The 26,973-nt window shown below is 39.9% G+C and overlaps 4 protein-coding genes across 17 annotated transcripts; 2 read left to right on the top strand and 2 right to left on the bottom strand.

Annotated features, from left to right (window-relative positions):
* Positions 1 to 1,592: 1,592 nt before the first annotated feature.
* LOC116840967 (cytochrome b-c1 complex subunit 7-like) lies at positions 1,593 to 2,758 on the top strand. The gene is made up of 4 exons (XM_032808369.1): positions 1,593 to 1,760; positions 1,865 to 1,915; positions 2,310 to 2,476; positions 2,556 to 2,758. Exons 1-4 carry the CDS (start codon positions 1,733 to 1,735, stop codon positions 2,631 to 2,633), a joined length of 324 nt encoding a protein of 107 aa, XP_032664260.1. The 5' UTR covers positions 1,593 to 1,732; the 3' UTR covers positions 2,634 to 2,758.
* Positions 2,630 to 15,947, top strand: LOC116840965. Of its 6 annotated transcripts, none has more exons than XM_032808357.1 (12): positions 2,630 to 2,764; positions 3,322 to 3,480; positions 4,187 to 4,643; positions 5,634 to 6,552; positions 8,078 to 8,284; positions 8,364 to 8,574; positions 9,213 to 9,880; positions 10,526 to 10,741; positions 11,741 to 11,877; positions 12,280 to 12,602; positions 13,230 to 13,666; positions 14,927 to 15,947. In XM_032808357.1, exons 4-12 carry the CDS (start codon positions 6,349 to 6,351, stop codon positions 15,734 to 15,736), a joined length of 3,213 nt encoding a protein of 1,070 aa, XP_032664248.1. In that variant the 5' UTR covers positions 2,630 to 2,764; positions 3,322 to 3,480; positions 4,187 to 4,643; positions 5,634 to 6,348; the 3' UTR covers positions 15,737 to 15,947. The 6 variants fall into 6 exon arrangements, with proteins under 6 accessions (XP_032664248.1, XP_032664247.1, XP_032664249.1 ...); XM_032808356.1 differs by having other exon boundaries at positions 4,132 to 4,643; XM_032808358.1 differs by lacking the exon at positions 4,187 to 4,643.
* A 140-nt stretch (positions 15,948 to 16,087) lies between these two features.
* LOC116840966 (YTH domain-containing family protein 3-like) lies at positions 16,088 to 22,149 on the bottom strand. Of its 4 annotated transcripts, none has more exons than XM_032808365.1 (5): positions 21,443 to 22,149; positions 21,202 to 21,229; positions 18,065 to 19,770; positions 17,932 to 17,988; positions 16,088 to 17,164 (listed from the first exon to the last, which is right to left on the bottom strand). In XM_032808365.1, exons 1-4 carry the CDS (start codon positions 21,476 to 21,478, stop codon positions 17,953 to 17,955), a joined length of 1,806 nt encoding a protein of 601 aa, XP_032664256.1. In that variant the 5' UTR covers positions 21,479 to 22,149; the 3' UTR covers positions 16,088 to 17,164; positions 17,932 to 17,952. The 4 variants fall into 4 exon arrangements, with proteins under 4 accessions (XP_032664256.1, XP_032664255.1, XP_032664254.1 ...); XM_032808364.1 differs by having other exon boundaries at positions 17,949 to 17,988; XM_032808363.1 differs by lacking the exon at positions 17,932 to 17,988.
* A 2,488-nt stretch (positions 22,150 to 24,637) lies between these two features.
* LOC116841006 (transport and Golgi organization protein 11) lies at positions 24,638 to 26,960 on the bottom strand. Of its 6 annotated transcripts, none has more exons than XM_032808457.1 (6): positions 26,854 to 26,960; positions 26,683 to 26,788; positions 25,953 to 26,183; positions 25,754 to 25,845; positions 25,546 to 25,676; positions 24,638 to 25,405 (listed from the first exon to the last, which is right to left on the bottom strand). In XM_032808457.1, exons 3-6 carry the CDS (start codon positions 26,176 to 26,178, stop codon positions 25,195 to 25,197), a joined length of 660 nt encoding a protein of 219 aa, XP_032664348.1. In that variant the 5' UTR covers positions 26,179 to 26,183; positions 26,683 to 26,788; positions 26,854 to 26,960; the 3' UTR covers positions 24,638 to 25,194. The 6 variants fall into 6 exon arrangements, with proteins under 6 accessions (XP_032664348.1, XP_032664346.1, XP_032664347.1 ...); XM_032808455.1 differs by having other exon boundaries at positions 26,687 to 26,788; positions 26,854 to 26,959; XM_032808456.1 differs by having other exon boundaries at positions 26,687 to 26,788; positions 26,864 to 26,882.
* Positions 26,961 to 26,973: the final 13 nt, after the last annotated feature.

The raw sequence follows: 26,973 nt of genomic DNA, 5'->3' as shown, positions 1-26,973 counted from the left end.
CTGAATAAAAAATTAAGTCTTATTAGTCTAATCTCATCACTTACCTATTTTAACACATCCGTTATTTTTATGCGTGCGTTTACATATCTGCCCCAACTCAGCCCTAATTGCACTACTTTCGAAACTGAGACAACTACAGTAATTCCTAATTGCTCTTTAGGATATGCTCTAAAGTCCGTATCAGAATACCTACTGCACAGGCCGACCCGCCTGCCGACTCTGAATGGACCAATCACAGTGAGACGCCGACTCGGCTCACTGTGATTGGTCCATTCAGGGCTTAACGCGACGCAAACGCTTATGGCTCCTGCACACAGGACGCGGTAATGCTTGTCGCGCGGCGGAAGTCCGCGCGACAGCCAATCAATATATTGTTTTTCCGTAAGAGCTAGAAGGTTATTACGGAAAGCAACGTATTGATTGGCTGTCGTACGAACTTCCGTCGCGCAGCAAGCATTACCGCGTCCTGTGTGCAGGAGCCATTAGTCGCCATATTGGTGCCGGTGACACGAACGAATTGGAGTGCGTTGGAGCGAGTAGGAGCATGATGGGGCATGCGACGCGAACAAACCTTTTATAGCATGTTCGACTGGTTCTTGGTTAACCCACTCTGGGTTATTCAGCCTACGTTTATTGGTCGAACAAGTATTTATAAGTTTTATGATTGGCTAGTAGAAACTTATGACGTCATTAATCGCTCTCGGAGAGATTAACCCAGGGCCAGTCCTTCCTTCCTTCAATATTTGGCTAGAGGCGCATCCATGGCTCATACCCCAACGCCATTACTGACCCAGGGCCAGTTGAACACGCTATTAGGAACTCTTTGGCTGGTATTCATAATCAGATCTTATATTTAAGAACATCTTAAATTTATCTTTAGATGATGTACGAATCATTTCATTGGCTACGGAATATCTGAAGATGAACTTAAGCAGCCTTAAATATAAGACTCGACTATGAATACCGGCCTTTATCTGACAGCCAATCGGTTAATATAAGACACATGAAATATCAGATAGCAATCATAAATCTTTTCCCCTAGTGTAAACTCGTGAAAAGTGAAAATTTTGTAATGAACTCGTGAAAGATGAAAACTTTCACTAAACTCGTGAAAAATGAAAGATTTAACGTGAATTTGTGAAAATTGAAATTCTCACGCAAAAATTTTTTTTAACATGGCAGCTGCATTCTTGGTTTTTGTTAACGAAATAAATGATCAAGTCGAGAGAAATAATCTCAGAATAATGCGAAGGATGTTACGTGATACACAAAATCCATTTGATATCCAAGAAGAAATATTTCAAAGTTTGTATAGGTAATATTAATTATGTCTCATTGTATATACATTTATAATAAGCATTTTTTTATTAATATTTTTAGATATATATGATATTTTAGATATATAGAATATTTTAGATTATATATGAATATATATAACTCTAACTTGTTGCACCAGTTCAGCAGTGCAACTGAAAAGAACAGACCAAAGAATAATCGGACATCGACTCATTTGGTCTGTTCTATTTAACTGCACTGCTGAACTAGTGCAATAAAATGAGATAAATATACTTTTTCTCACTCTAACTTATTGCACCAGTTCAGCAGTGCAGCTGAAAAGAACAGACCAATTGGTCAATACACTTTCATCTCTATTGAAGATTAATGGTGGTGTGAGCGACGAAGGTAGACGTTTTCTTGCGTGAACTTCGTCGAAAACATTGTATCTGCAAAAATGAGCAAACCAATGAATCTGTTGATAAGTAATTACATTCACAGCTTACCTTTTGTAATATTCGATATGTTTTTGTTTCTTTTCGAGAACTGTATCTAGCGAGACATTCTTACATAACGCAATATTTTTCAGATGGTGGTTTTAGGAAATGGTGCTACAATATCAGCGGATTTAACAAATACGGTAATTTAATGTTATTTTACGTCGCTAAGTTGTCGGCGATATAATTAATATTGGTCGGTTGATGATGTTCTAAAGTCTGATCTAACCTAACTTCACTGATGACATTTGATATTGTTTGATTCTTAATAACTCGCACCATTGTCCTGTCAAAGAACTGTATCATGTATCTAGGACAAAATTATTCTAGTTATATGTTTTTTGATATATCAAGTATATTCTTTAAGCCTGGATAAGAACAGAGACCTATATTCAGTAACATTCTAAAGATTTACTAATTCTATATTTCCCTAAAGGAACTGATGGCACTTATATTAAAAAGTATTACATACAAATTATTTCCCAGAATAATAATGTAATCCTAGAATACTAGATAGTAATATTTTTTCATATTTAGGTTTGATGAGAGATGATGTCCGTTATGAGAATCCTGATGTCCAAGAAGCACTAAAGCGCCTTCCTAAACATCTTCTAGATGAACGTAACTTTCGTATTGTCAGGGCTATGCAGTTGGATGCTTGCAGGAAAATCTTACCTGAAGAGCAATGGACTAAATTTGAGGATGTCAGTAAATATTGTTACTGTCTGATATGAAGGTCAAGTGTTCATAGCTGACCTTGCTTGAGAGAAAATGTTTTTGTAGGATGTGATGTACCTCAAGCCATACATCGAGGAGGTGGAAAAAGAGCGTAAAGAAAGGGAAGAATGGGATACATCGTAGAATATAACCCAGCTCAATCATCAATATAGGATATTATAAGAAATTTACTCTAATGCACAGTTAATCCTGGCGTGATACAGAGAGCTGGCCTGTGTATAGATATATATATATATAACAAATGTGGATAGATGGTAAATAAATTATGTTCACTTCCTTCGAAACAATGACGTCGAGACGATGCCGTTTATTCGAGCAACGTCGCGGTCCTGACGTTGTTTAAAGCGACGCCCTACATTTTCCATCGCATCCTCTTTGCATCATGACCACTTCCCGATAATGCTGACGCAAACAAATCGATAATAACGAAAGGATATGTAGCGTGCTTTTGAGTGTAGTATGCTATACTGCAGCTTAGGTTTTCCTGCGGTTGCAATATATGCATTGCATGTATCGCCGATTATTTTCATGTCTGTTTGCGGCTCCTTTAGCATCCCTTATGCAAGAAGTCACATTGTGATAATTAGACAGTGATAATGATAATGGCAGTATGTCGTGCGGTTGAGTCATAACTGAGAATAGAAAATGTAAAGCGACGCGATGAATCACGTCGGAACACGCGTTATTCAGCAAACTAATTGCTCTTTTGATATATATATATATATATATATATATATATATATATATATATATAACATAATGTTTGTTAATTTTGTTAACTAATTGAAAATGTTTGTTCTTTGTGGAAGAGATGATTCCTCATTTGAAAAAAATGAGGTAATGAGTTCACTGAATGGATACTTCAAGAGAAAATTTATGACAAGAGTTCAGCTTCAAGACTGCAATTTTATTCATTGACTACTTTCAATTGGGAAGATATGCTGAGACCAGTAAAATCACGTGTTTAAAGGTAAATCAATCTTGTGACTTATTTGCATCATACATGTATGATCAAAAAATTACCAAAAATTAATTTTATCATATACTCAAAATTGTTGTTACACACATTTAAACACACACACACACACACATACATACATACATACATACATCATACATAATTTTCTACCATATATTTCATAATTCTACTATTAGAATGGTGTAAGAGGTTTGTCGTGTTTGTAAAATAAGATAGAAAATGAAACAACCAATTTCGAAGAATTAATAATTTTTATGTATAAAATGAATATTAATCCATTATAAAAACAATAATTAATCCATTATATTAATCTATTATAAAAACAAACAAGGAATATCTATTTCTCTCTTAATATCCAAACATCCTACAAGAATTTAATAGAAAAGTGACAAGTCTTTTACAGCAATAATAATAATCTTACAATTCGAGATCGGTCGAATTTTTTCAAACGGAAAAATTCTATAGTTTCCGAATTCTTAATGATTCTTAATATATTCTTAATGATTCTTAATATATTCTTAATATATTCTTAATGATTTCAGTCGTGATCGCGAACTTAAAATCTGTCCGACTATTTCCAATTGACAAATCGATATCTTAACGGTGAAATAACTAACATCCTGCTTCCTGTTTGTCCCTTAGTATATCTACATATCGGTTACTCCTCTTCACCCTTTTGTATATTCTGGAATGTCAGGGCGGTGAAAGAGTGGAGCTTCGAATTCGGGCTAATTCGACCAGTTCAGGCTGGCGGAGCGCTATTGAGGATCGTCGATTGATCGTCATTGAGCATCCCCCGACAGCCGTACATGCGGCACGTTTCGCGGGAAGTGAATAACGGATCAATATTTCACCCCCCACACGGCCCGAGCGGCACCACCGCCGTCGACAGGCGGCCGCCGAAGTTTCTCCACGCTGAGTAATTTCGAGTCGTCTCGCGAGCGAGCGGCGATAGTGTGGCACTGCTCCTCTGTGCTGCTGTTGGTGGTGGTGGTGGTGGATGGTTCTGCTGCTAGACGCTGTCGAAGTCCTCCTACAAGTGTCTTACCGAGTTCCTACCCTCCGATGACCCGGCTGCGTGACCATCGACGTGCGAATAACGTGCTGAAAGACAGGGCGCACGCTGGCCATCACGAAAAATGATTCGGAGCGTGGTAATTTAGTCTTTTTGGCGTCCCGATTCGGAAACTCGTCGACTCCGGTGAGACGTGGGTCTCCGTGGAGAGACGGTTTGACTGGCGAGCGAATTTAATCCGGCTGTATCCTCACCGCTTTGGCCGCAACTCTAATCGGCCGGATTGTATCCGCGGAATGTATGTGAATCGAAGGTGAAAGTAATTGGCGACCTGTGACATCTTTCTCATTTATGTATTCTCTCGGGAATCGACCCCGGCATTCGTCGACTCGGAGAATCCGTTATCGGCCACGCGCTTGTATTTTGTCCTTTGGAGTCTTCGAAAATACGACGGAAGTGATACTTTCGAAGCGGACCTCGTGCCGTTGCCGATGCCGATAGCAGTACTATCAATTTTCTAGTTGCTATAGATCGGGGATCGAATCGTACGGAGGATGAGTCAGAGGTCGTGTGGAAAATGCGCAAGGGGTATCATCGCAGCTGCGATCCTCTAGTGTGTCGAGGCTTCCGTGTCAGGAGCGTATGTAATTCACGGTGTCAGAATTTCGGTGATTTCGAATGCTATCGCGGGGTGAACAAGGGTATGTCGCAAGCGATCGAGGGATGACGTAAGAAGTCTCGTTGGATTCTCATGGAGGGGAGAAATATCAGTTAGGGTTTAACGATCGGATAATTTTCGCGAGTGCATGCAATACCGTATTCTCAGCCGTCCTTGATCGTATCTCTGCGCTTTGGTAGGAAAAATGTCGCGATTTACGAGGATTAATTTGGTGAGAATTTAAATGATTTCGCACCAAAACTGGAATTTTTCCGTTGCCAGATTTTACTAGATTTCTATCCAATAGTTTATTAATCATACATGATTTTTATGTTACATATGTTAATTATTTTTCGTATTTTAATAAGTCGGTTCATTGGCCGATAAGCGTAATTTTTTTTTAATTTTCTTTTAAGTACTTCACACGTTAAAACATGAAACTTTCCTATTTAACTTCGTATTCGGTTTCAGATGCGGGGGACACAGCAACCGGCGTGTTTCCACACGAGGAAAGCGCTGCTAGAGGAGCTCGACAACTCGAAGATCGTGCATCGTAATTTCCATCCAAGGAACAGCACGACGAGCGTAACGAGGATCATCCAGTGACTTCTTCAGTTTTTCTTTTTTATTAGGGGGGAGGGAGTATATATTATAACGATAGTTTTTCTCACGTCGACGAGTGTGACGAAATCACGATGTTAGATGAATCAGGTGCTGCGCCAAAACACTACCTCTGCTATATGTACAAAACTACAGAATTGATCGTATTAGGGCTACAATGAAGATATAGATGCATATTATATTATGAAAGAATATATATATACATTCATTCAAGTGTATATAGAAAGGATATATTCTGATGGATAAGCGTTTACACCATGTATTGATATAACGTTCTGTACCAGAAGGCTCTTCCTTGATACAAGATTCTCTTAATCGATATTGTATTAATTGTTTTACGGGTGCAACGGAACAAGAAGTGATAGTGTGGTAGTGGTGTGGTTGTGGTGGTAATAGTAATAGAAGAGGATCATCGGTTGATCATGCCTACCAATTTTCTGGCGAATGCGCGCGGCTAGACGGAGAAACACAATAGAGATAGAAACCCACACACACATACACACACACAGAGATACGTTACACGCACCCCGAAAGCTCAAGAAGAATAGATTTAAGTTAGGTGAAGATGAGTATACCGTACGATGAGAGCTTAATATGGATAGTAGTGGTCGGCTTTATAGTCGCATTTATTCTGGCTTTCGGCATCGGAGCTAACGATGTTGCGAACAGCTTCGGAACAAGTGTCGGCGCCGGGGTGCTCACAATATACCACGCCTGCATTTTGGCGACCATCTTCGAGATTGCCGGTGCCGTGTTAATCGGATATAAGGTAGATATATCGAATTAAGCGGCTTGTAGAATTTAAGAAATTTCGGTGATAATAATAAGGCTGATAAAAGTCATTTGCGGATGTTCGTAAATTAAAGGACGAAATTAAAGGACGATAGGTAAAGTGGGCCAATTTTAGCCTAAAAAGGACAACATAAAGTACACATATTTTTGGGGTCGTTAAATACGATAGTATAATTTTTATTAGTTCAAAAATCCATGAAAGTGGTCAAAATTCGCCTTAAATGAGTTAAAATAAATCACTTTTAGTAGTAATTTAGTTAAGAGTTAGAAGTACACGATGTGTGTGTGTGTGTGTGTGTGTGTGTGTGTGTGTGTGTGTGTGTGTGTGTGTGTGTGTGTGCGCGCGCGCGTGCGTGCGTATGTATGTGTGTGCACAATTCCGTACCTTCTTACATGCATGTAAACTGGCAAGTTTAGTTTATTGCACGTATTGCTATCGTCCATAGAATATATCTATGCAATGAACTGAATTGCTAGTCAGAAGGCATGAAATCATGTATATTTTTAGTCTTAATTGTGACGATTTATTCTTAATTATTTAATTATATTATAGTCCATTTTTATAACGTTTTTCATTGAAAACTAAAGAAATATTTCAAAATGAAATACTTTAAAAATGCTAAGTTTCTTTGTAAAAAATTCTTTAGTAGAACCTTTAGAATGGTGGAAACCTACCATTAGTTATTTTAACATCCTTAAAACTGCACAATGTATATAGTGCAGTGTGTATATCTAATAAAACTTAAAATTCTTTGAATAAGAAAGTAACTATCTTTCTTAATTTTTGTATTACATTCATTTTATTATGTTAGATTTAGCATTTCTGAAGTGTTTCCTTCATTTTTAATGAAAAAAGTTATAAAGCTAAGCTATACTATAAGTAATTAATTCAATAAAATCGTCACTAAATAAATTACTATTAAAAGTGATTTATTTTAACTTCTTGAAGGTAAATTTTTACTATTTTCCTACAGGTTTAGATAAAAATGATATCTTATTCAGTGATAAAAAACATATGATTATATATATAACTTATGTTACACTTTTTAGCCCATTTTATCTTTATACTGTGAGAGGATAATAATGTTTAACAGTGTGAAAAATTTTATAAGTAAAAAAAATGAGACGTCACAAGTATCCTGATAAACACCAACTATCACTAACTAATATCAATTTTATGATTTCCTACTCAACAATATATAAATGTACTGTAATGTGTGTGTTATGTAACAGTTACATTGTTGAGTGGAAAGTTATAAAATGAATGTAATGTTACTGTTAATTGGTATTTACTGAAATTTCAGTGGCCGTACCGTAAACAATGTCAATGTTTTTACAGAAAGTAGAATACTAAGACTACTTTCTCGGATCTCTCTTCGTCTTGAGAACATCGCGTTTGCTTCAACGCTGACGGGAAAATCTGCATTGTTTACGGAACGATCAGATGTAGGAAAATTCGTTGAGAAACTGTTCTCACTTGAAGATTTATTTTTCTACTGCAGGTCTCCGACACTATGCGCAAAGGTATATTGGACGTCTCGTTGTACGAGGGCCACGAGAAGGAGTTGATGATAGGAGCATTGTCTAGTCTAGCCGGGTCTGGTATCTGGCTACTACTGGCAACTGCGTTACGACTTCCAATTTCTGGTACGCATTCCATTGTTGGTGCTACAGTTGGATTTTCGCTCGTGTGCAGAGGTACCGAAGGGGTTAGTACTCTCGCGGAACCCGCAGCGCGATCATGGATGCTCAATAGCAGAATGTTATGTGTTATGTTCAATATTGTAGGTGAGGTGGATAGCTCTCGCCCATATAGCAGCGTCATGGTTTGCCAGTCCCGTGCTTAGTGGGATCGTATCTTTTCTGATCTTCTGGTTGCTGAGGAAATCCGTGCTCCAGTCTAACAAGCCATTTGAGCAGGGTCTCAATATCCTCCCTATAGCATACGGTCTCACCGTTGCTGTCAATGTTATGTCAATTGTGCTTGATGGACCTAAGTGTAAGTAGAGGCGTTAGCCGAACGTGCATTAAAGGCTGAATTAGGAAATAACGCGTTATACCTGGGGAAAAATTGTTATATCTGGAAAATTATATAAAATTTATATATATATATATATATATATGTAAATTGTATGTAAATTTTTAGCTCCTATATATGGTCTCTCATATATAATTATGTCTCTCATATATATTATGATATATGACTATATAAGGACAAAATTTATATGTGATCATTTTTTCCCGAGTTATAACGCCAAAGTTTTTTTTTTAGTAAGATCTTGATAACATATTTTTTACCTAACAATTATTTTTACTGTAACGTTATTTTTACTGTAAAAGAAAGGATTCTGAGAACTTGTTGAGATAAATAACAGAGATTATAATTCCTTGTTGCTTCTTGAGTAACTGTAACGATAAGAAGTTATTTTACTAAATGTATAAAGATAACGATAACAAGCAAGTAACGGTAAGTTGCTTTTAAAAAGTTTTCCAATCCTCATCACAGGATATATTTTATTAAAGTTTCTTACACTTTTCTTTTTATTCTCGCACTCTTTTGAGATATCTTATTTTTCTCTATTTAATATTATTATATTAAATACCATAATAGTATTTACTATATTTTTCCCTTTTCAGTATTAATGTTAGATCAGATGCCATGGTGGGGTAGCTTGATAGCCGCGTTGCTTCTGGGCTCGTTGGTCGCGCTGATCGTGTATATTTTCGTGGTGCCATGGCAGAGGACGAGGATACTGTTGGCAGAAAGTAATAATCAGGAGAAGACGGCTACGCAATTCGGCGCCTGCGACAAAAAGGAGACGACAGTGTTGTCGGTGATTTCTGAGTCTCCATGTGGCGGCAGTGGCAGTGGTGGCGGCGACAGCAGCAATAGCAATGGTAACGCGAAGGACGCGGTGCCGAAGTTGCGCGGCAATAGCAGCGAGAGCCCGTTACTGATGGTCGCTCAGGTGGATGCGGAGAACGCGCAGGCGGACGGCATCGCGGTGGACGAGGAGCAACCAGAGGTGTCCAGGTTGTTTGCCTTTCTGCAGGTGCTCACCGCGACGTTTGGCAGCTTCGCTCACGGCGGCAACGACGTTAGCAACGCGATCGGCCCGTTGATCGCGCTTTGGGCCGTCTATGCGGAGGGCTCGGCTAGGCAGGAGGCCGAAACTCCTATAATGATACTGCTTTACGGCGGCCTAGGTATCTCCACCGGTCTGTGGGTGTGGGGACGCAAGGTAATACGAACCTTGGGCCAAGACCTGGCGCGCATCACCCCTACGACCGGATTTACTATAGAGGTGATTATTTTGGACATTATTTACGTAGATTCGACAACCGAGAGATTTGTGGAACCAACTTTTACTCTTATATATCATAATACGTATTCAAATTTGACAGATTGGTCGTTTTATCATTTTAATACGTTGAATGTCGTGATTTACATCATAACACATTTTCGGATTTATTAAGTTACATATATAATTAATTGTGTTCACAAATATTGTTTGACAGTCAGTAAAAAAGCAATGAAACGAAGTGAAAGATACGTGCATTTTTTTACTATATTTTCTTTTATTGTATCTTTAGTAACTCGATGGTCGATTAAACTGTATTGTCAATGGAGATCACCGCGGCATTCAACGTGTTTATAACGACTTAGCGATTCTTAATTGTTTTAATTTCTTTTTTATCTCCCCTTGGCGTGTATTTTTTTTACGGAGATAACGTGAGAGAATGCTTGCCCAGGATTTCGTGCAAGTCGGGACTCGCGATAAATCACGCGCAATTACGAATATTTAACTGCTCGACTGATAAGCACATTCGTTATATGAAAGTTTCGACGAGTTTTTTCGTTTTTTTTCGACGAGTTCGCTCGTTAATACGAGCGTTTAGTATCTATATCTCGCCGATGTCAAGGCCGATAACTTGACGTTTAACTGCAGGTGGGAGCAGCAGTGACAGTTTTGTTGGCAAGTAAGGCTGGTCTACCTGTGTCAACGACGCACTGCAAAGTGGGATCGGTGGTGTGCGTGGGATGGGCGTCCCGTGGCTGCGAGGGGGTGTCGTGGAAACTGTTTCGTAATATCGCGTTTGCGTGGCTGATCACCGTGCCGATGGCCGGCTGCCTGTCTGCTGGTTGCATGGCCATTTTCAAAAGAGTAATTAGTTTGTGATCTCGCAGCAGTCGTGGCCGACCGAGAGACGTAGCGGGCAACCATCTGAATACTACTGTCAATACGTTCTGAACAAATAAATGATCGAACAGAGTCGTCTTCTATCATGCGCCTGGTGTTCCCCTCTTCGAGTTGCATGTATATGTTTAAGTCGTGATTCTTAGGCCCGTATTAATAGTCGTTACTTGATACTTGTCTCAATTGAGATACTCGGATCTAAATTTAGAGTTAGGCCCCTATTAATAGTTATCACCAGAAACTTACCTCATATATAGTATATTCAGATTTTTATTCCGAATTAGATCTAAGTTTTTTAGTTGAATTATGACATATTCATAATCACACTTATTATTCAACTGAAAATCTCACTTAATTTCTGAAATCTGAATTCAGGTTTGAATATCTTACTTGAAGTAAGTTTTACATATAACGACTATTAATACGAATTTTAGATGAATTTTTTTAGTTGAATTATAATTATAAATATAATATCATATGATTATCATATGAAAAACTCTTATACAACTTGAAATTCTGAATATCTGACGTGAGACAAATTTCACGTGAGGACTATTAATACAGACCTTGGAGAAATATACGCAATAGACGTGAACAAACTTCTTAGCGATATACAACAGCATTAAATCAATAGACAGCCGCTGGCGTCGTTATAGAGATACGATTTAAACAAAGTCCCGATGTCCCGATGTCGCGAAAACTCGAGCTGAGTAATACAACGGCGAGCATGTCAGTGTCGTGGCGGAAGCGTCTTTAAGTATTAGTTCCGTTTTTTGTTATGGCGAGTTTGCCCCTTTTACCAGGCTACACTTTTCGCGACGTTAGCGTAAGTGCGAATAATTGTGCGCCGCGCAAGTCTTCACTGTTAATATCGAAAAAGTTGAAACTAAGCGAATTCATGAGTTATCATTTTTATATTTCGTCGGATCGAATCGCCGTGGGTTAAACCTCTTGTCTTTTTGTAAGCTTCAGGATTATAAATTGCCGCACAAACTCGACATTTTAAATGGCTTTCCTGTGGTGCGCGACACCAATTACGGCATCGGAAAGAGACCGACAGACGCGGCATCAGCCGCGCACGCTAAGGTGCCATATCCGGTGGAGTAAGTAATTATAGAGTAATTACAAAGCCTTCTGTATGTTTTGTCAACATTTTTTCAAAAAGTGCTCTTTATCACGTACAGATATCAATCCAATTCCAGCATTTGCGGAATTGAGTGTTAAGAGTAGTTACTAGAATTACTTGACACGCGCATTTAAAATAATTGTACACACTTGATTGTCTATATATATTCTTTTTATTAAGAGATAATACTCGTGGACTACGGATACTTTTTATTGTTTATTTCTGTAAATGACTTCATAGATGACAGAAAATTATTTCATAGTGACGATTAATTCATAAATTACTATTTAATAATGTGGATGTTTTATTGAATTAATTAATTACCATTAAAGAATAATTGTTCCTCAATTAATTGTGACTGTTGATTGTCTAATGACAGGTACGATTCGTCGTTGACTTATGGCCGGCTGCCTCGCTACGCGTACCGGCAATTCGTGCCGCATCATGCGCTGTTCGCGCAGAAATGCCTCTGCTTCAAAGCTTTCTTCCGCCAAGGGATCTTTAATTCCCCGGACGAGCAGTATCGTGTCCGGCACGTGAACATCGTCTACTTCTTGGAGGACGATACGCTCTGCGTGATAGAACCGGTGGTGGAGAATGCTGGTTTCCGGCAGGGTAAGCTGGTGAGGCGCGAGAGGATCCCGAAGAACGACATGGGCGACCTATTCATTTGGAAGGACCTCAACGTCGGAATCGATGTGTGTGAGTTACCCACTCAAGTGGTATGATCTCTCGAGAATGTAGTAGTGGAAAAGATACAATCGATTAATTAATTACATTCCTTTCGCCTTTGATCCTCTTCTGCCTGTCTGTTGAGACATAGAACTTGTTAATTTCATTATTTATACCAGAAATAATACCATAGAAGAGTAATATTCGATGTAATAAATTATTAATTCGATGTAATTGTATACTCATTGCAACGAGCAGTAAGCAAAATGTTACCGACAGTTTTAGCAGCAGATTCGATCAAAATTAGTAGATCCGTGACTATCTCTGTCCGCATTAAGCTCGTGTTTTGTCGACAGAACCTGCTGATATAACATGACAACAGGAACCGAGCAAGATCTTATGTATGTTCATTTTAAGTATGTTCCATTTAAATGTATCTAAAACAAATCTTGCACAGTTCCTGCTATATTATCATACTTTGCTAGCGGATCCTGCTATATTTCTGACACCAAGCTGTCGACAAAATTTACTACAAACATTGCGTAAAATTTGTTTCTGCAGGTTTGGCTATCTGAGTGAGCGTATATTACTAATATTCTCTTAAACGTATCATCTTTTAAGTATGATTCCTGACTGAAGAAAGCACGTTTCTTGCAGGTATTCACGGTGTTGTATACCACATCGTCGACTGCGATTCGTTCACCCGACAATTCCTGACGAGTCAAGGCATAGACGTTGGCCAGGAAGAGACAGCTCCTACGGATCCTTATACGCAACAGCGCGAGATGCGAGCGACAGTCCCGGACAAGGTAGAAGAGGACACCAGGCGACGCTTCCTGGAGTACGACAAGATGATGCTGTCGTTTGACGCCACGTGGAACGACGATCGTTATCGGCTGATGTACTTCTTGGCGGACGACACTATGGCCATCAGCGAGATTCACGAACGCAACGATGGCAAGGATCCCGTGGCGTTGCTGCTGAAGCGAATGCGAGTGCCCAAGGATTGGAAGTACTTGCCGCCATCTTGGCAGCCGAGCGTGGAACGCGGGGATCCCGAGATCGTGGAGTATTATACGCCGCGAGACTTTCGAGTAAGATTGTTCTCGGGCCTGTCTGTTGTTCTGAGCGTCGTCTCCACTTCAATCGCTGCAAACGAATATTATAAGTTGAATAGCTGCTCGTTACCTGGTGGAAAAAGTAACTCCATGACCTTTTTTGACAAATAAATCATCATTACTCGAAAAGTAATGAGTTGCTACAATTTTTGTTACTTTTTTCACCAAATCTCCAAAACTTCTTTTTATATCTTACGTGTGTAAATTAACGATAAAAATGACGATTACTTTTGTCGCATTACCGTCAGCGATGCACAAGGAGGAAATATCATTTTACTGCCAAAAGAAGTAATTACTCAGTTTACTTTCCTTCTTTTAAGGCTGTTGGTGCCATCGTTGAAAGTGAGAAGACGCAAGTCAACAGTTTTTGCGTGTTATTTTCAAAGAAGATATCTGTATGAAAGAGTATGGTTCAGATTGCTTGAGCATACTCTCAAAATACTCCGAAAACTATCCTTTTCCCTTGGAACAATCAATAAATAGCATTAAAATTAATATAACAGAATCATAAGGAAAGGTAGGCTAAACAGGAAGATTGCATGTCACATTAATTTTAAAGCTATTTATTGATTGTCAGAAGACAAAGATAGTTTTCGGTGTATAATTATGTTCAAGCGATCTAACGTGTTCTTTCAGATATCTTTTTATTTGAGAATAACACGTAAAAATTTTTGGCATGCGTTTTCTTACTTCTTACGTCATCAATCCAAGATTCCGCAATAGTGAAACCAAAAGATTTAAGTAACAATTATCTTCAACAAAGAATATCATTTTGATAATCTCAAAATATACTCATGATAAAATGTAGAAAAGCTTATTTTCACATACTCTTAGAAGAAGAATTTATTCTCTTTGTAAGAATAACATTTTGAAAATTTCGTTTGATTCCATAAAAATAAGAAATATACTAAATAAACCAAATTTTTCTTTTTAATTTCTTCATTAAAATGCTAAACCAGCATTTTGAATAAACTGGATGTTAATGGATAAGCTTTTGATAGGTCTGCGAATTTTGTAAACTTATTTGTAACTTATAAAATGTTTGAAACAAGTAACATTTACTTGAACACAGTATGTATTTTTCTACGTGTACTAACGATAAAAAAAATAACGCCGTTATCACGTCGTTATTGAGAAAAAGTAATTCGTGAACGGCGCTATTTTTTCTTGAAGTAACGCATTACTTCCCAACACTCCGATATTTGAAATGAGAAATGGCTACGGATCTATCCGCAGGTAGGCGAAACAGTCCTGGTGCTCGGCCGGCGTTTCCTGTTGCACGACTGCGACGCCTTCACACGCAGATATTATTCCGACATGTTGAGGACGCCGCAGCCAAGCGCGGTCCCGTTGCCGGGCAAGATGGAAGGGCCGGCGACGACGAGGTACGAGGTGCCGCCGCACATTGACTTCGGTAGGCCCGAGGACACGTACGCCAGCTGCCTGTCGTTCATGCCCAAGCCACCGAGGAAGAATGTGATACGCCAATTGGCGAACTTCCCGAAGAAACTGCGCTACTCCGCCCGGATGGACGCGGTGCATCCGGAGGACGAGGAGCGTGATTTCGTGCTGCTGTACAGTCTCAGTGACGGTGCTATTCGCATCGTCGAACTCGAAAAGCGCAATTCCGGCCGGCGCGAAGGTTGCTTTCTGTCTTCGAGGCTGATACCGAAGCCGGCTACCGGCAAGGACAATCCGCTGTATTACACGCCAGAGGACTTCTTCATCGGCGCGCGCATCAACGTCTTTAATCATCGCTTCGTCATCACCGGCGCTGATCTGTTCGTGTACCGTTACGTCGAGGCAAATCGTGACAAATTTTGCGGGGAAGTGCGCGAGAATCTGCGGAATTACTTCCTGCAGCGAGGTCTGCTGCGGAATGACGACGTGAACGACGCGATAGAAGTCGATGACAAAGCGCAAGAGGCGGAGGATGAGCGGCAAGAGAGAGTTCTCGCGGATAACGCGATAACCAGCGATCAGGATCACGCCAATGTCAGTGAACACATGTGCAAATTCGACACGGCCGATGTTGCGAACGATTAATGTTGATTTATCTATCAAACGCGCGAGTGCGACGCTAATGTCTAGTGCCAATCGTCCACCTCGTCTAATATTGATTCTTTGTTAATATAATCACCGATCATTCTCCGCGTCGCCTATGGAACGCAAAACGATTCTGAACAACATAGTAACATGGTAAACTTGACAAGTTCTCGGAGCAATTTCAAGTAGCATGACGTTTACGTCAGGAGAGAAATTCACGAGGGAAATTTACGAAAGAAATCTATTTTGTGTTATTTCCGCGTTAGGAATTCAGCTTTGATTCAGAATCGCTCTTATAATGACGCCGTCGCCGCGAAGGATGTATCGTATAGTAAAAGAAGAGAAGAGAGATGCATTTAACAATAAGAATCATATCTCATGAAATGTCATCAAATGGTACAATAATAATAATAATAATTATCGTCGTCATCGTGTACATTACAGTAGATTAATTGCAATATTATTTCACTTCGTTATATTATCCTCAACTCATTATTTTTCTGTAGTTCATAATATAATAATAGATATATTTCGCAATAGAGATATAGAATACGCGCTAAAATAAACGCCAATAATTTTTTTTCTGTATAATTCATCGTGAAGCATGATTGGTTATAAATACAACTGAAAACGTTGTAACAAGCCCCTGCACCTTATTAACAATTAAGGGGGGATTCGATTCCTCTCGTAGCTGCAGGCACCAGATTAAATGTTCATCGGTGTTGAAAACTATAACCGATCCAAATGACACTTGCTTATATAATAAAGTGTTCTCGCATAGATTTTTTTTTTCATTTTTCAACAAAAGTTTAAGCATTTTATTACATTAGGATTAGTCCACATATTACAGTTTCCTTTTTTTTTCCTTTTTCGTACTCCTCTGTTACCGCGTTTCGTTTCTTCCCTTCTCTTTCTTTCCCATTCTATCTTTTTCACGCGCTCTCTTTCTCTCTTTCTCTCTCTCCCCGTTCTATCTGTTCCGTCTTATAATTTGTACGTTTGAGAAACACCTTTCGATGAATAGCACGCAACACCACACTATACGCTTCTTTTTCTTTTATGATCATCAGCGCGAGTTTAGCCAAATATCCCTCGAAATAGTGCATCATCCTCCTTCACTCCTCTCTCATAATAATTGCGGTTACATATTATTTACGATGATGTCGACGCGACGCTAGTTATCTCATACGGATTAATCATCTTTAAACGTAAGAATAACGCGGCCTCTCGACGACGAAAGTTCGGTCACAGGAAAATCAGAAGCCCATCGCGGATCCGGGAAAGCAAAGGTAGTAAGTGGTAGGACGTGGTAATTAGTCGCAGCGTGCTCCCTTTATGTCGATTCTCGTTCACATGACATTTCTGCGATACCCAGCGCTACTGGCGCGAGCTTCCTCTGCCACCGCGGCCACGAGTACCGTCGCGTTCCTGCAACGAAACGACATTCCATTAGAGACGACCCATCAACAATCGTTATCAGCACGTTATCTCTCCCGATCATTCGACCATTTGTTTACAGACGCGATATTAGCGATTGTATTAACGCCCCCGCAGTGCGATTCTATAACTCGTTAACTGTCGTTAAAGACAATATCACTAGCACTGTGTCATTGCGCATCTTTTCTAGCATGTATCCACCCAACGTTAACGATAACTTCTTACCGACAGTTAATGAGTTATAGAATCACATTGCTGGTCCCTCGTCGCGGCTATCTTGATCTAAGCGTCATAAGCGAGAAGATACATACACACAATTCCTACAAAATACATCGAAATAAAAAGATACACCCAAGAAATGACACTTGCAATCGATGAAAATATTCCAAACACTTTCCTTTTGTTCGAACAATCAATAAATAACTGTAAAGTTAACGTGACGTACAATCTTTTTAATCTTTTTAATTTAGTTATGTTAATTTTACGGTTATTTATCGATCGCTAGTATAGAAGAAAAATGTCCTGGATATTCTAAAGATGTATTTAACCGATTGCAAGTGTCACATCTTGGATATATCTTTTATTTTTATTCCAACGTGCTTTGCAGGAATATTGAGCGTTTGATTTCTCGCTTCAGAAGCTATAAATGAAGAGTTCCGCGACGAAAAATCAGAAACCTCAAGGCCTTAAGGTTCGTTTAAGCATCGCACAAATATCTCTTTGTTTGAAAATGGCACATGTAACAATTTTTGCCATACATTTTCTCGCTTCTGACCTCATCAATCCGGACTTCTACAGTAGTGGAACCAAGGAGCCTTAAAGGAAAGAGAGAAGGTACATTCTTATTGGCGCATTGAGAACGACTGATAAAAACGACTAGACTATACCCACCTTGCGCTGATGTAGGTGAGGAGGTTGATGACCATGCTGATGATGATCTCTGGGCAGGTCCGAGGCGTGACCTCTGTTCCTGTGATTGGCGGAAGGATGATGATGCTGTATGACATTGCTCGGCGCTTTACGCTGGTCTTCCTCGGCTTGCCTGCGCTCATAATGCCCGAAGTCGTCGAAGATACTGGTGGAGTGACGATAAGTGTGTAGAATACGCAGCACTGTGACGCCCTTGGCGTGCGGCACCTCCTGCGCGTCCCGCGAATTGGTTACCGGTTTGTTCTCATTGTTCTCTAGCTTAATGTGCCGCAGTTGCACGTTAGGAACGTCTTTCACGTAAATCCAACGTACGCGAAACTGACCCTTCCACTTGTCCTGCGACCAGACACTACTGTTGCACTGATAATCGACCGGTGACACCATCTGCGCCATGCCGCAGAAGTGGCCGGACCCATTGACGGAGAAGAACAGATAGAGAGGCGCGCCTTCGCGACTCGCCTCCCGGTAAGCCTGATCCAGTCGCTTGTTGCCGTGCTCCGTGCTGCACCAGATTTCGTATTTGATCGACCGGTGTATATCGTCCTCCGAGTAGGACTTGATCACAAAGAACCTGGCCCCAGGCGCGGTCTGATCGAACTCTACGGGGTTGTAGTCATTTTTCACCTTCAGTTCGTCAAGTACCGGATGCGACTGATTCTGTGTGATCTGTTGCTGTTGTTGTTGCTGTTGTTGTTGCTGCTGTTGTTGCTGTTGCTGCTGTTGATGATGTTGCTGTTGCGGTTGATGCTGTGATTGTGGTGGCACGTGGATCTGTGTTTGCGGTGGTGGCGGGGGCGGAGTGGCTGCTGTCGGCTGCCGGTTCCAGCACGGAGGTGGTGGCGGTCTCTGTTGTCTCTGGACGGGCGGCGGTGGCGGCGGGATCGGCGGTTGCACCTGCGGCGGCGGCGGAGCCGTCGGTGGCGGCGGCGCGGAAGACTTGCCTTCGCCCCACGTTCCGATATCCATGTTGTGCTTGCCCGGAACTATCGGCGGCGGTGGCATACCCGCCTTCTTCTTCATGCCCTGCGTAGACGACAACGGAGGTACCGGTTTCGCCGGCTGGCTTGCTACACTTGCCCACGTGATCTTTCTTGGCTCCTTCGGCTCCGGCTTGAGCTGTTGCTGCGCCACGGCCGCTGCAGCGGAATGCTGCTGATCCTGCCTCGGCAGCTCACCGGTGCTGCCGATCGACAGGCTTTGCATGCTCTGTTCGATGGTCTTGATGTCCGTGCTGCTCGCTGTGGTATAGCTTTCATTGCCGCGCGGATAATAGTCCTCATACTTGGTCCTCCTGGGTGTACCCCAAGCGCTGAAGTCGCCATTACCGTGGAAGTAATTAAACTGCGGCTGGCCAAACGCGCTAAAACCTCCGCCAGCGCTCGCCGAGAACATACCGTCCATGCCGTATGCATCGTGGCCTATTTGACCGCCGTAGCCGGACAGAAAGGCCACCGGGTCCGTACCGTTTGACCACGTACCGTCGCCGAAAGCCTGATAAGGGAACGAAGTGCCGGCGTAGTACGGGTTGTACGGATCACCGGCGCCGATCGGATAACTCGAGTGATGCTGAGCATTGTTACCACCTCGCCACGAGTCGAAGCCGGTGTCTTCGCCAGCGGCATGTTCCGTCTGTTGTTGCTGCTGGTGTTCCTTAGGGCCATTGCTCACTGTTTCAAACAGAACTCTGTTTATTCGCTTGCACTACGAGACAGAGAGAGGGAGAGAGAGAAAGGAAGATGGTGAAACACTTACGCTCTTTTACATGCACACGATCTAAAAGGACAACCTGTGACGGGGACAGAGGAGAGAGAGAGAGATTGTGAGTATTATCTTGAGAATGTTATCGACACATTCCAAGGTGTGTCTATATAGATTAAGAGAAAAATATACATTAAGAGAAAAAAATATCTAAAAAAGTAAAGTTATTTGATGGATACTAATAGCAAATTTACTTCAATTTATATTCTTTTATTATTTGAATTAAATAATAATTTCTTTCATTTCTTAAAGCTCTAAGAAAGTGTATATTTGCTTATTTGAAAAATATTTTATATTAATGTAAATAATACATTGTATATATATATATGTTATTACCCATCAGAGAGATAAATCTTTTCCATTTCTTAGATACTTCTTCTCTCAGTGTATAGGGTGAGTTATTTCACATTAAATTCTAAAATATCTTTGTTTTTTATATTAGAGGAAATATTTTTTTACATGAGGAATATATGTGTAAAGAATACATTGATCACAAGAGTTGGCTGCAATTTTTATCCCTCTGAATCACAATCTGTTCCTTACACATTTTTCTTCAATATAAAAAACAACAGATCTTTTGGAATCTAATGTTAAGCGAATATCCTGTATATGACTATCTGTCACGATGTGAGTGTGTGACGCTCGATCGTGGATATATCACAACAGTGGTGAGCAGAATTTACAGCCGTTTATTGTTACCTTCGCAGCCAGTTACATTGTATGTGTGTACAGATGGTTTACACAAGGAGTGTGAACGCGAGTTTACAACTGTACAAATTTCTTGAAAACGGTGTGTCTCGATGACTCAACACACTGACGAGTTCCAATGTAGATTGTGATTACTCTGAGACGCATTTAACTTGCAAATGCCACGACGAATAATACTCTGTGCATGCTCCAAATTCTTTTCAATTAGCGACTGGTAAGCAACTAGAAACTTTGCACACAATATACACACAATTAGATGCCTCTATACATCAGACTAAGTAGTGAAGATTGACAATTGACAACTAAAAATTTGGCTCAGATGAATTAGTGAATTTGAAGCTCAGCTCGCTTAGGAGTCCAAATTGGTCAAGTTCCAATCTTCAGTCTTCGATCTTCAATCCGCAATCCGGGACGCTCAATCCTCAATCTCCAGTACCTGGTCTGATGGCTTGACTTGACACTCGAGAACGATCGACGTCGTGGCGTCCGTCCAACTCGCGAAGGGACCCGTTCTCCTTTTTCGCATTCAACACGTGTGTCCTGTGCCGCGGTCGTGAGCGTCGATGTGTGTAGAGTACAACGACGAAGGGAAGGAGGATCGGTAAAGTGCATGCTCGACTCTCGATACTCACCTTGGTTGCCGGTTTGTCCTTTCATCCGCTGCATGCCGTCGCATGAAAAAACATACAAAATTTAGAAGGGCAGCCCTCGCTGTGACGTGACGGGGGAGGGGGCGCGTACGCGGAGAGGGGGGAGAGAGAGACTGAGAGTATGTGGTGTCTGCCGTGTGCAGACGCGTGCGACGGCGACGGTGGTGGTGGTGGTGGTGGTGGTGATGGTGGTGGAGTAGCGTAGTCAACACAACACACTGACCTGGTTTGAGACAGCGCCTGACAATCCAGTTGACATAACCTGTGTCGCGCGGCCTGCGTGTCGTCGTCGTCGTCGTCGTCGTCTTCGTCGTCGTCGTCGTCTTCGTCGTCGTTGTCGACGTCGTCGTCGTCGTAAACGTCCTCGTCTTCGTCGTAATCGTCGTCGTTGTCGTCAGCCAGCGTCGAGCGACGGCGGCGCCCGTGTCGTCGGTCGGTAGAACCGGGGTGCGGATTTAGACGGCCCGTGTCAGCACCGGCTACGGAAGGACGGGCGGGCGGAGGGGAGGAGGAGGGATGTAGCGCGCGATTACATGCAGTTAGCGGCGGTGGCTACGACGCCTCTACATGTAACACCGACCTCGTCGGTTGTCTCTACTCGGAACACTCGCGCGCGCACTAACGAACGCGCCAACGCACTTCCGTGATCTCTCTCGTGAGCGCGCAACAAACTCTTCGGGCAACCCTGCGCGCTCTCCACTCTCCGCACAGTCTCACACTACGTGGCCGTCCGTGTCTCCTGCGGAAGCGAGCACCGCCGAGCCGACCGCGCACCGACAATGTCCTCGGTCCGCTCGCGAGAGTCCCAGGACGTCCGTTGCTGTCCCGCTGACCGGAATCAACCGCGAACGAATTCACCGTACCGAATTCCTCCGTCGGCTTCGAGCAATAACTACGTGACGTACACTGACCTCTTGTATGTGATCGCAGGCGCACCAACTGGCGATTATGTCGGGACGTTTTCAAGAATTTCCCCTAGGTCGAGTCTTTCATGTCTTCCGTGAAAGCTACTAAAACAGCTAGGGACAAACAATTGGTTCCTGACTTTAATGTCCGTATTCATTGGATGCTTTCCAGTTGCGTACACTGTTATACCAAACCAGTTTATTGCTTGCATATTATCTTACAAGATAATATGCGACCAATAAACTGGTTTTGTGTATTTGTGTGTCTATATAATTAAGCAATTGGAAAGCATCCATTGGTTTACATCGTGCACTTGATATGCATACTAATAGTAACTTTTTATTAGATAATCTTAATATCGACAATGCATATCAACAGCGACACATTCTGTCAATACAATATGTTTTGTTGATGAGTATTATACCAGCTTAATATACCGCTGTTTATATATATCATCGATATTAAGATTATCTAATAGAAAGTTACTATTTAGTACGCGTATCAAGTGCACGATGTAAACCAGACCAATGACTGTGATTGGTCAATTTGCTTACTGCTTACATTTACTGCTTAAGTTTTTCTATGTGACACCAGCTTAAGAGTGCGAGGCTAGTAGCACATATTAGTTGGCTAACGGTTGGCCACTATAGATTCTATATCGACCGGATTCAAATTTTTTATTGGCTTAAATTTTAGGCTGCTATTTCTGCACGTGTCGTACAAGTTTGTCAGACGTTTCAATTAGCTGTTGGATAGAGAATTTTTGACCTGAAAGAAAAGTTAGGGAGCTTAGGAGAATTTTATCCATCAGCCAATCGGCACGTCCAACAATACTTGTCGTATGATATGTGAAATAGCACCCTTAGTCCCGATCTACAATAGGTGTAGTAAGCTTTAAGAAATTGACCCATCATAATTGAATTATAGAAGAATAATCAATCGTGATTGGTTAATTTCTTACGGTTTAAAGATTACTACACTTATTGTAGATCGGGACTTATGCAGGATTCACACTGCGTCCGATTTCCGACGTACGACATCCGATATCCAATAAGAGAACAGCTTTCTAATAGAGAATTCAATTCTCCATTGGAAAGCTGTTCTCCTATTGGATATCGGACGTCGTACGTCGGACATCGGACGCGGTGTGAATCTTCCATTAGGGTGCTATTTCACGTGTCGTACGACAAGCTTTTCGGATACGTTTATTGGTTGGCGAATAGAGTATTTCTAGGTTCTCTGTTCGTCAACCAATGAACGTATCCAAAAAGCTTATCGTACGACACGTGAAATATCAGCCTTATGCTGCTGACATTTTCTGGTGGTATGTGCAACTTGACGTATTTTAAGTAAAAGTTCCGGCCTAACCGCCGTCATGACAAGACGTGTTCGAACATGTTCGGACCTTGTGATTTTTTTGGATCGTGTCTTGGAAATTTCCAAGACTTTACTCTCAAATTATATCATTAATCGGAAACTGGCGTAGGGGCATTACTCTTATAGAGGCCTGTAGCCATATATTGAAGGAAGGAAGGACGTATTTTAAGTGTATTCACCGATATTCATCAAATTTTTTTGGTATTTTCCTTATGCAAGTGGTAAGGGTGTTAAGGTACCTTTACCTGGGAGCATCGAGCGTTAAAGCGGTAGCCAATCAACGTGCCACTTTCCACAAGAACTACAAGTATACTTCTGGGACGTTGATTGACTAACGCTCCCATGTATTGGCACTTTTACAGAACCCGATTTTGCATTTAAGTTAAAAAGTTATAATAAATGAAAGTATAGGCTTTTATTACACCGTATATACCGAATATTCGTCCAAATAATTTATTATATTTTTATTTCGACATTTTTCCAAAATAACATCTTATATCATCTTGCGAACGTTTCTCTTAATTACTCTAAAGTTTCTCTTAAATATAAATACAAGTTAATCCTGTCTAAATTTTGGTAAATAAACGTGAAATACCTTCATCTATTCCGCAATTCTCCGCGAGAAAGACAGATATCACGAACCATCTTTTATGATATTTACACATAAAAGTAGAAAAGTAATAAAACTAAACTTTATGAGAATAACGGTTATATCTTTATATGGTGAAAATCATTTTAGTGATACACAATATATAATTCCAAATGTATAAATAATATAATTAAATTAAAAAAAATTAAGTAAATATTTTTTATAAAGTAAAATATGCATATTTGATAATAATATATTACATTTTATATGTAAAACACAATTTGTACCATATATATCCATTTATATATCAAATATATATATATATGTATATATATATTTGATATATAAATGGATATATATATATATATATATAATGTATATATATATTTATGTATATATATGCATATATAATTTTATTATTAGATTTTTTATACAATTATAAATGTAAAGCTACTAAATTTCAGTAATTGTATACTAATTTCATTCATTGTTATATATTGATTAAGGTTACAACTTTAAGTCCTGTAATCATAAAAAAAGAACAAAGAATGTATCCAAGATATATTTTGAAGTAAATCTGAGATATAACAGAATATAAATTTCATGTATATATGGAATATCATAGCACCAAAATAAATGATTCCCAAATATTAAGGAAAAAATTTTAATTATACACATATAATCCCTGCAAAACATCTCTTACTGCTGTCTGTTGTCTACATTATGAAAATTAACTTAGTTTATTTACTTCTTTATATATACTGTACATGTTGTACGTGAATAATAATACATATATCGTCGAACCTAATACAATACATATGTCTTTTAAAACAAAACGAGACTTTTGTTCTTAACACGATAATGATGACAAATCGTCATGATAATGTATTGGTTAACTGCATAATAGAAATGCTCACACATATCTATCTCTATTTCATATCATATATGCGTCGTCCGAATACTTCTGTCCTGCTTACTTTTACGAGACTGTGATAAAAAGTCTTTGGTTATACTTTCACACAGCAAGAAGGGTTTAACATTGTTGGTTAATAACATTTTCTACCAAAAAACTTCCCAATATTTGTCTTTTTCTTATCCTTAATTCAGTTTCTACTTAACCAAGAGAAAGCTTTCAATATGAGATAAGCTACAGTAGCTATGTACAAAATCTTTTCTTTCTGCTGACGATGCATTAGTTCAAGTTCAAGTGCCATAACTCTGCGATTCAGTTTACCTACTTGGCGACGTAAGTGCTGGATTTCTTCACTAGGTGGCAAAGAAACGTCGAGAGCACCATATGAAGGTGTTGGTTCTCTGTATAAAAAGCATAAAGTAAATTGAATATGATGCAGATAGAAAATAGAGCATACTGTTGATACAATTACTGTGATAACTGTTTCATAACAAAGAATTATAGATAATTATACAACTAAAATAAAGAAAATCTCCCATACCTGACATGTCGCACTATCTGTGTTTCAGTATTGTATGTCCTAGGTACTTCTCTGTCTTCACAGGAAGCAGATTGTTCTTCTTCATCCACTGTTGGAAAGTAATTGTCCAATGTCAGGATTCTCGGAGGAGTCTATGAACCAAGACAAATACTTAATAGCAATTTCTATAATATACTTATAATACTCCCTCATTCTCTTAATATCTTACCTTTACTCTAACAACAGGTTCAGTAGGCATAATAGAATTTTCTAAAGCAATTTCTAGTGGCGGTGCTTTTGTGCCAATGTGTTGTTCTTGTCCTGCAATAATAAAATTATAATGAAATATCACATAAAAGAAAATATAACACTATATCTTCTTCTTTAATAATGGGCACAATAGCCCAACATTTAAAATGGAATCTCACCAACAACAAGAATTCTATCTGGCACATGCATTTCAATTTTTTCTGCAGCAAGTGCTTGATTCCATGCTGATCCATTTGCCATTGTAGTGCTATCCCCATCATAATCCCCATTTACACGAATGCTCTTTGGCACTCGCATTCGTGTATTGATATCCAAAGTAAAGTTTGGATCGTATATATTATCTGGTTCTGCATTGAAGTGTGTCGGACTATGTGCCTTTGCCATTATAACTAAAAGTAAATTTTTATTATAAAAATTTTTTCTGTGTAAAACTCGAATGTAAGCATACAAAAGTATCACGTAATCTTTATGTAAAGACTTCACGATAAAATTGCCTTTCGAACATATAACCTATGCAATGTTCCTTAATATTTGTATGTAATGAACTAAATAACCAAAAAATGGATTAAATGAATTATAGCAACTTAAGAAAATCAGTTGTTGGCACGACAAATAATTTGTATATGTAATGAGATATGTTCTTTGCAAATGTCGACATTGTACACCGAAACATTGTGTAGCTTTGTTAGCCTGCTTCTTCTTGCAAAAAAAGAAAACAATATTCAAACTAATCATTTACGAATACAATAACGTATTTTCTTATTGATAATATATCATGAAAAAAATCCTTCAAGATACAGAAATTAGTTTCTCGTGTATCTTCTAATTTCATCGCTGCACGTTAAATATATTTTTATATATATATATACATATATACGTAAGACGTACATACGTATAGAACGTTGAGAGTCACTCGAGTCACCGAAGTTCAAACTGTTCCGAGATTGTCCAGGATCACGTTATCGTCGATGAAATGACCACGAATTAGCTCGGACTGTCGATAATCAATGCGTAAACCGATAATCATCGCTACGCGAACGTGCTTTAAAGAATATTTACCCTCTCGCACCTTGTTGTTCGTTAAACCTTCCGCTTTGAAGTACGTAACAAATGTGAGATCAATGCTGCCAAATCTCGAGATAAACAAGCAGTGGTGTGAACTTTGGAGCTAAAAGAGAA

Source organism: Odontomachus brunneus, unplaced genomic scaffold (assembly GCF_010583005.1).
Source record: "Odontomachus brunneus isolate Ranch 3 - 2012 unplaced genomic scaffold, Obru_v1 Obru_scaffold_013, whole genome shotgun sequence".
In the NCBI taxonomy this organism is placed as follows: domain Eukaryota; kingdom Metazoa; phylum Arthropoda; class Insecta; order Hymenoptera; family Formicidae; genus Odontomachus; species Odontomachus brunneus.
Note: the sequence above shows the minus strand (reverse complement) of the source record. Positions and strands in the feature narration are given on the sequence as shown.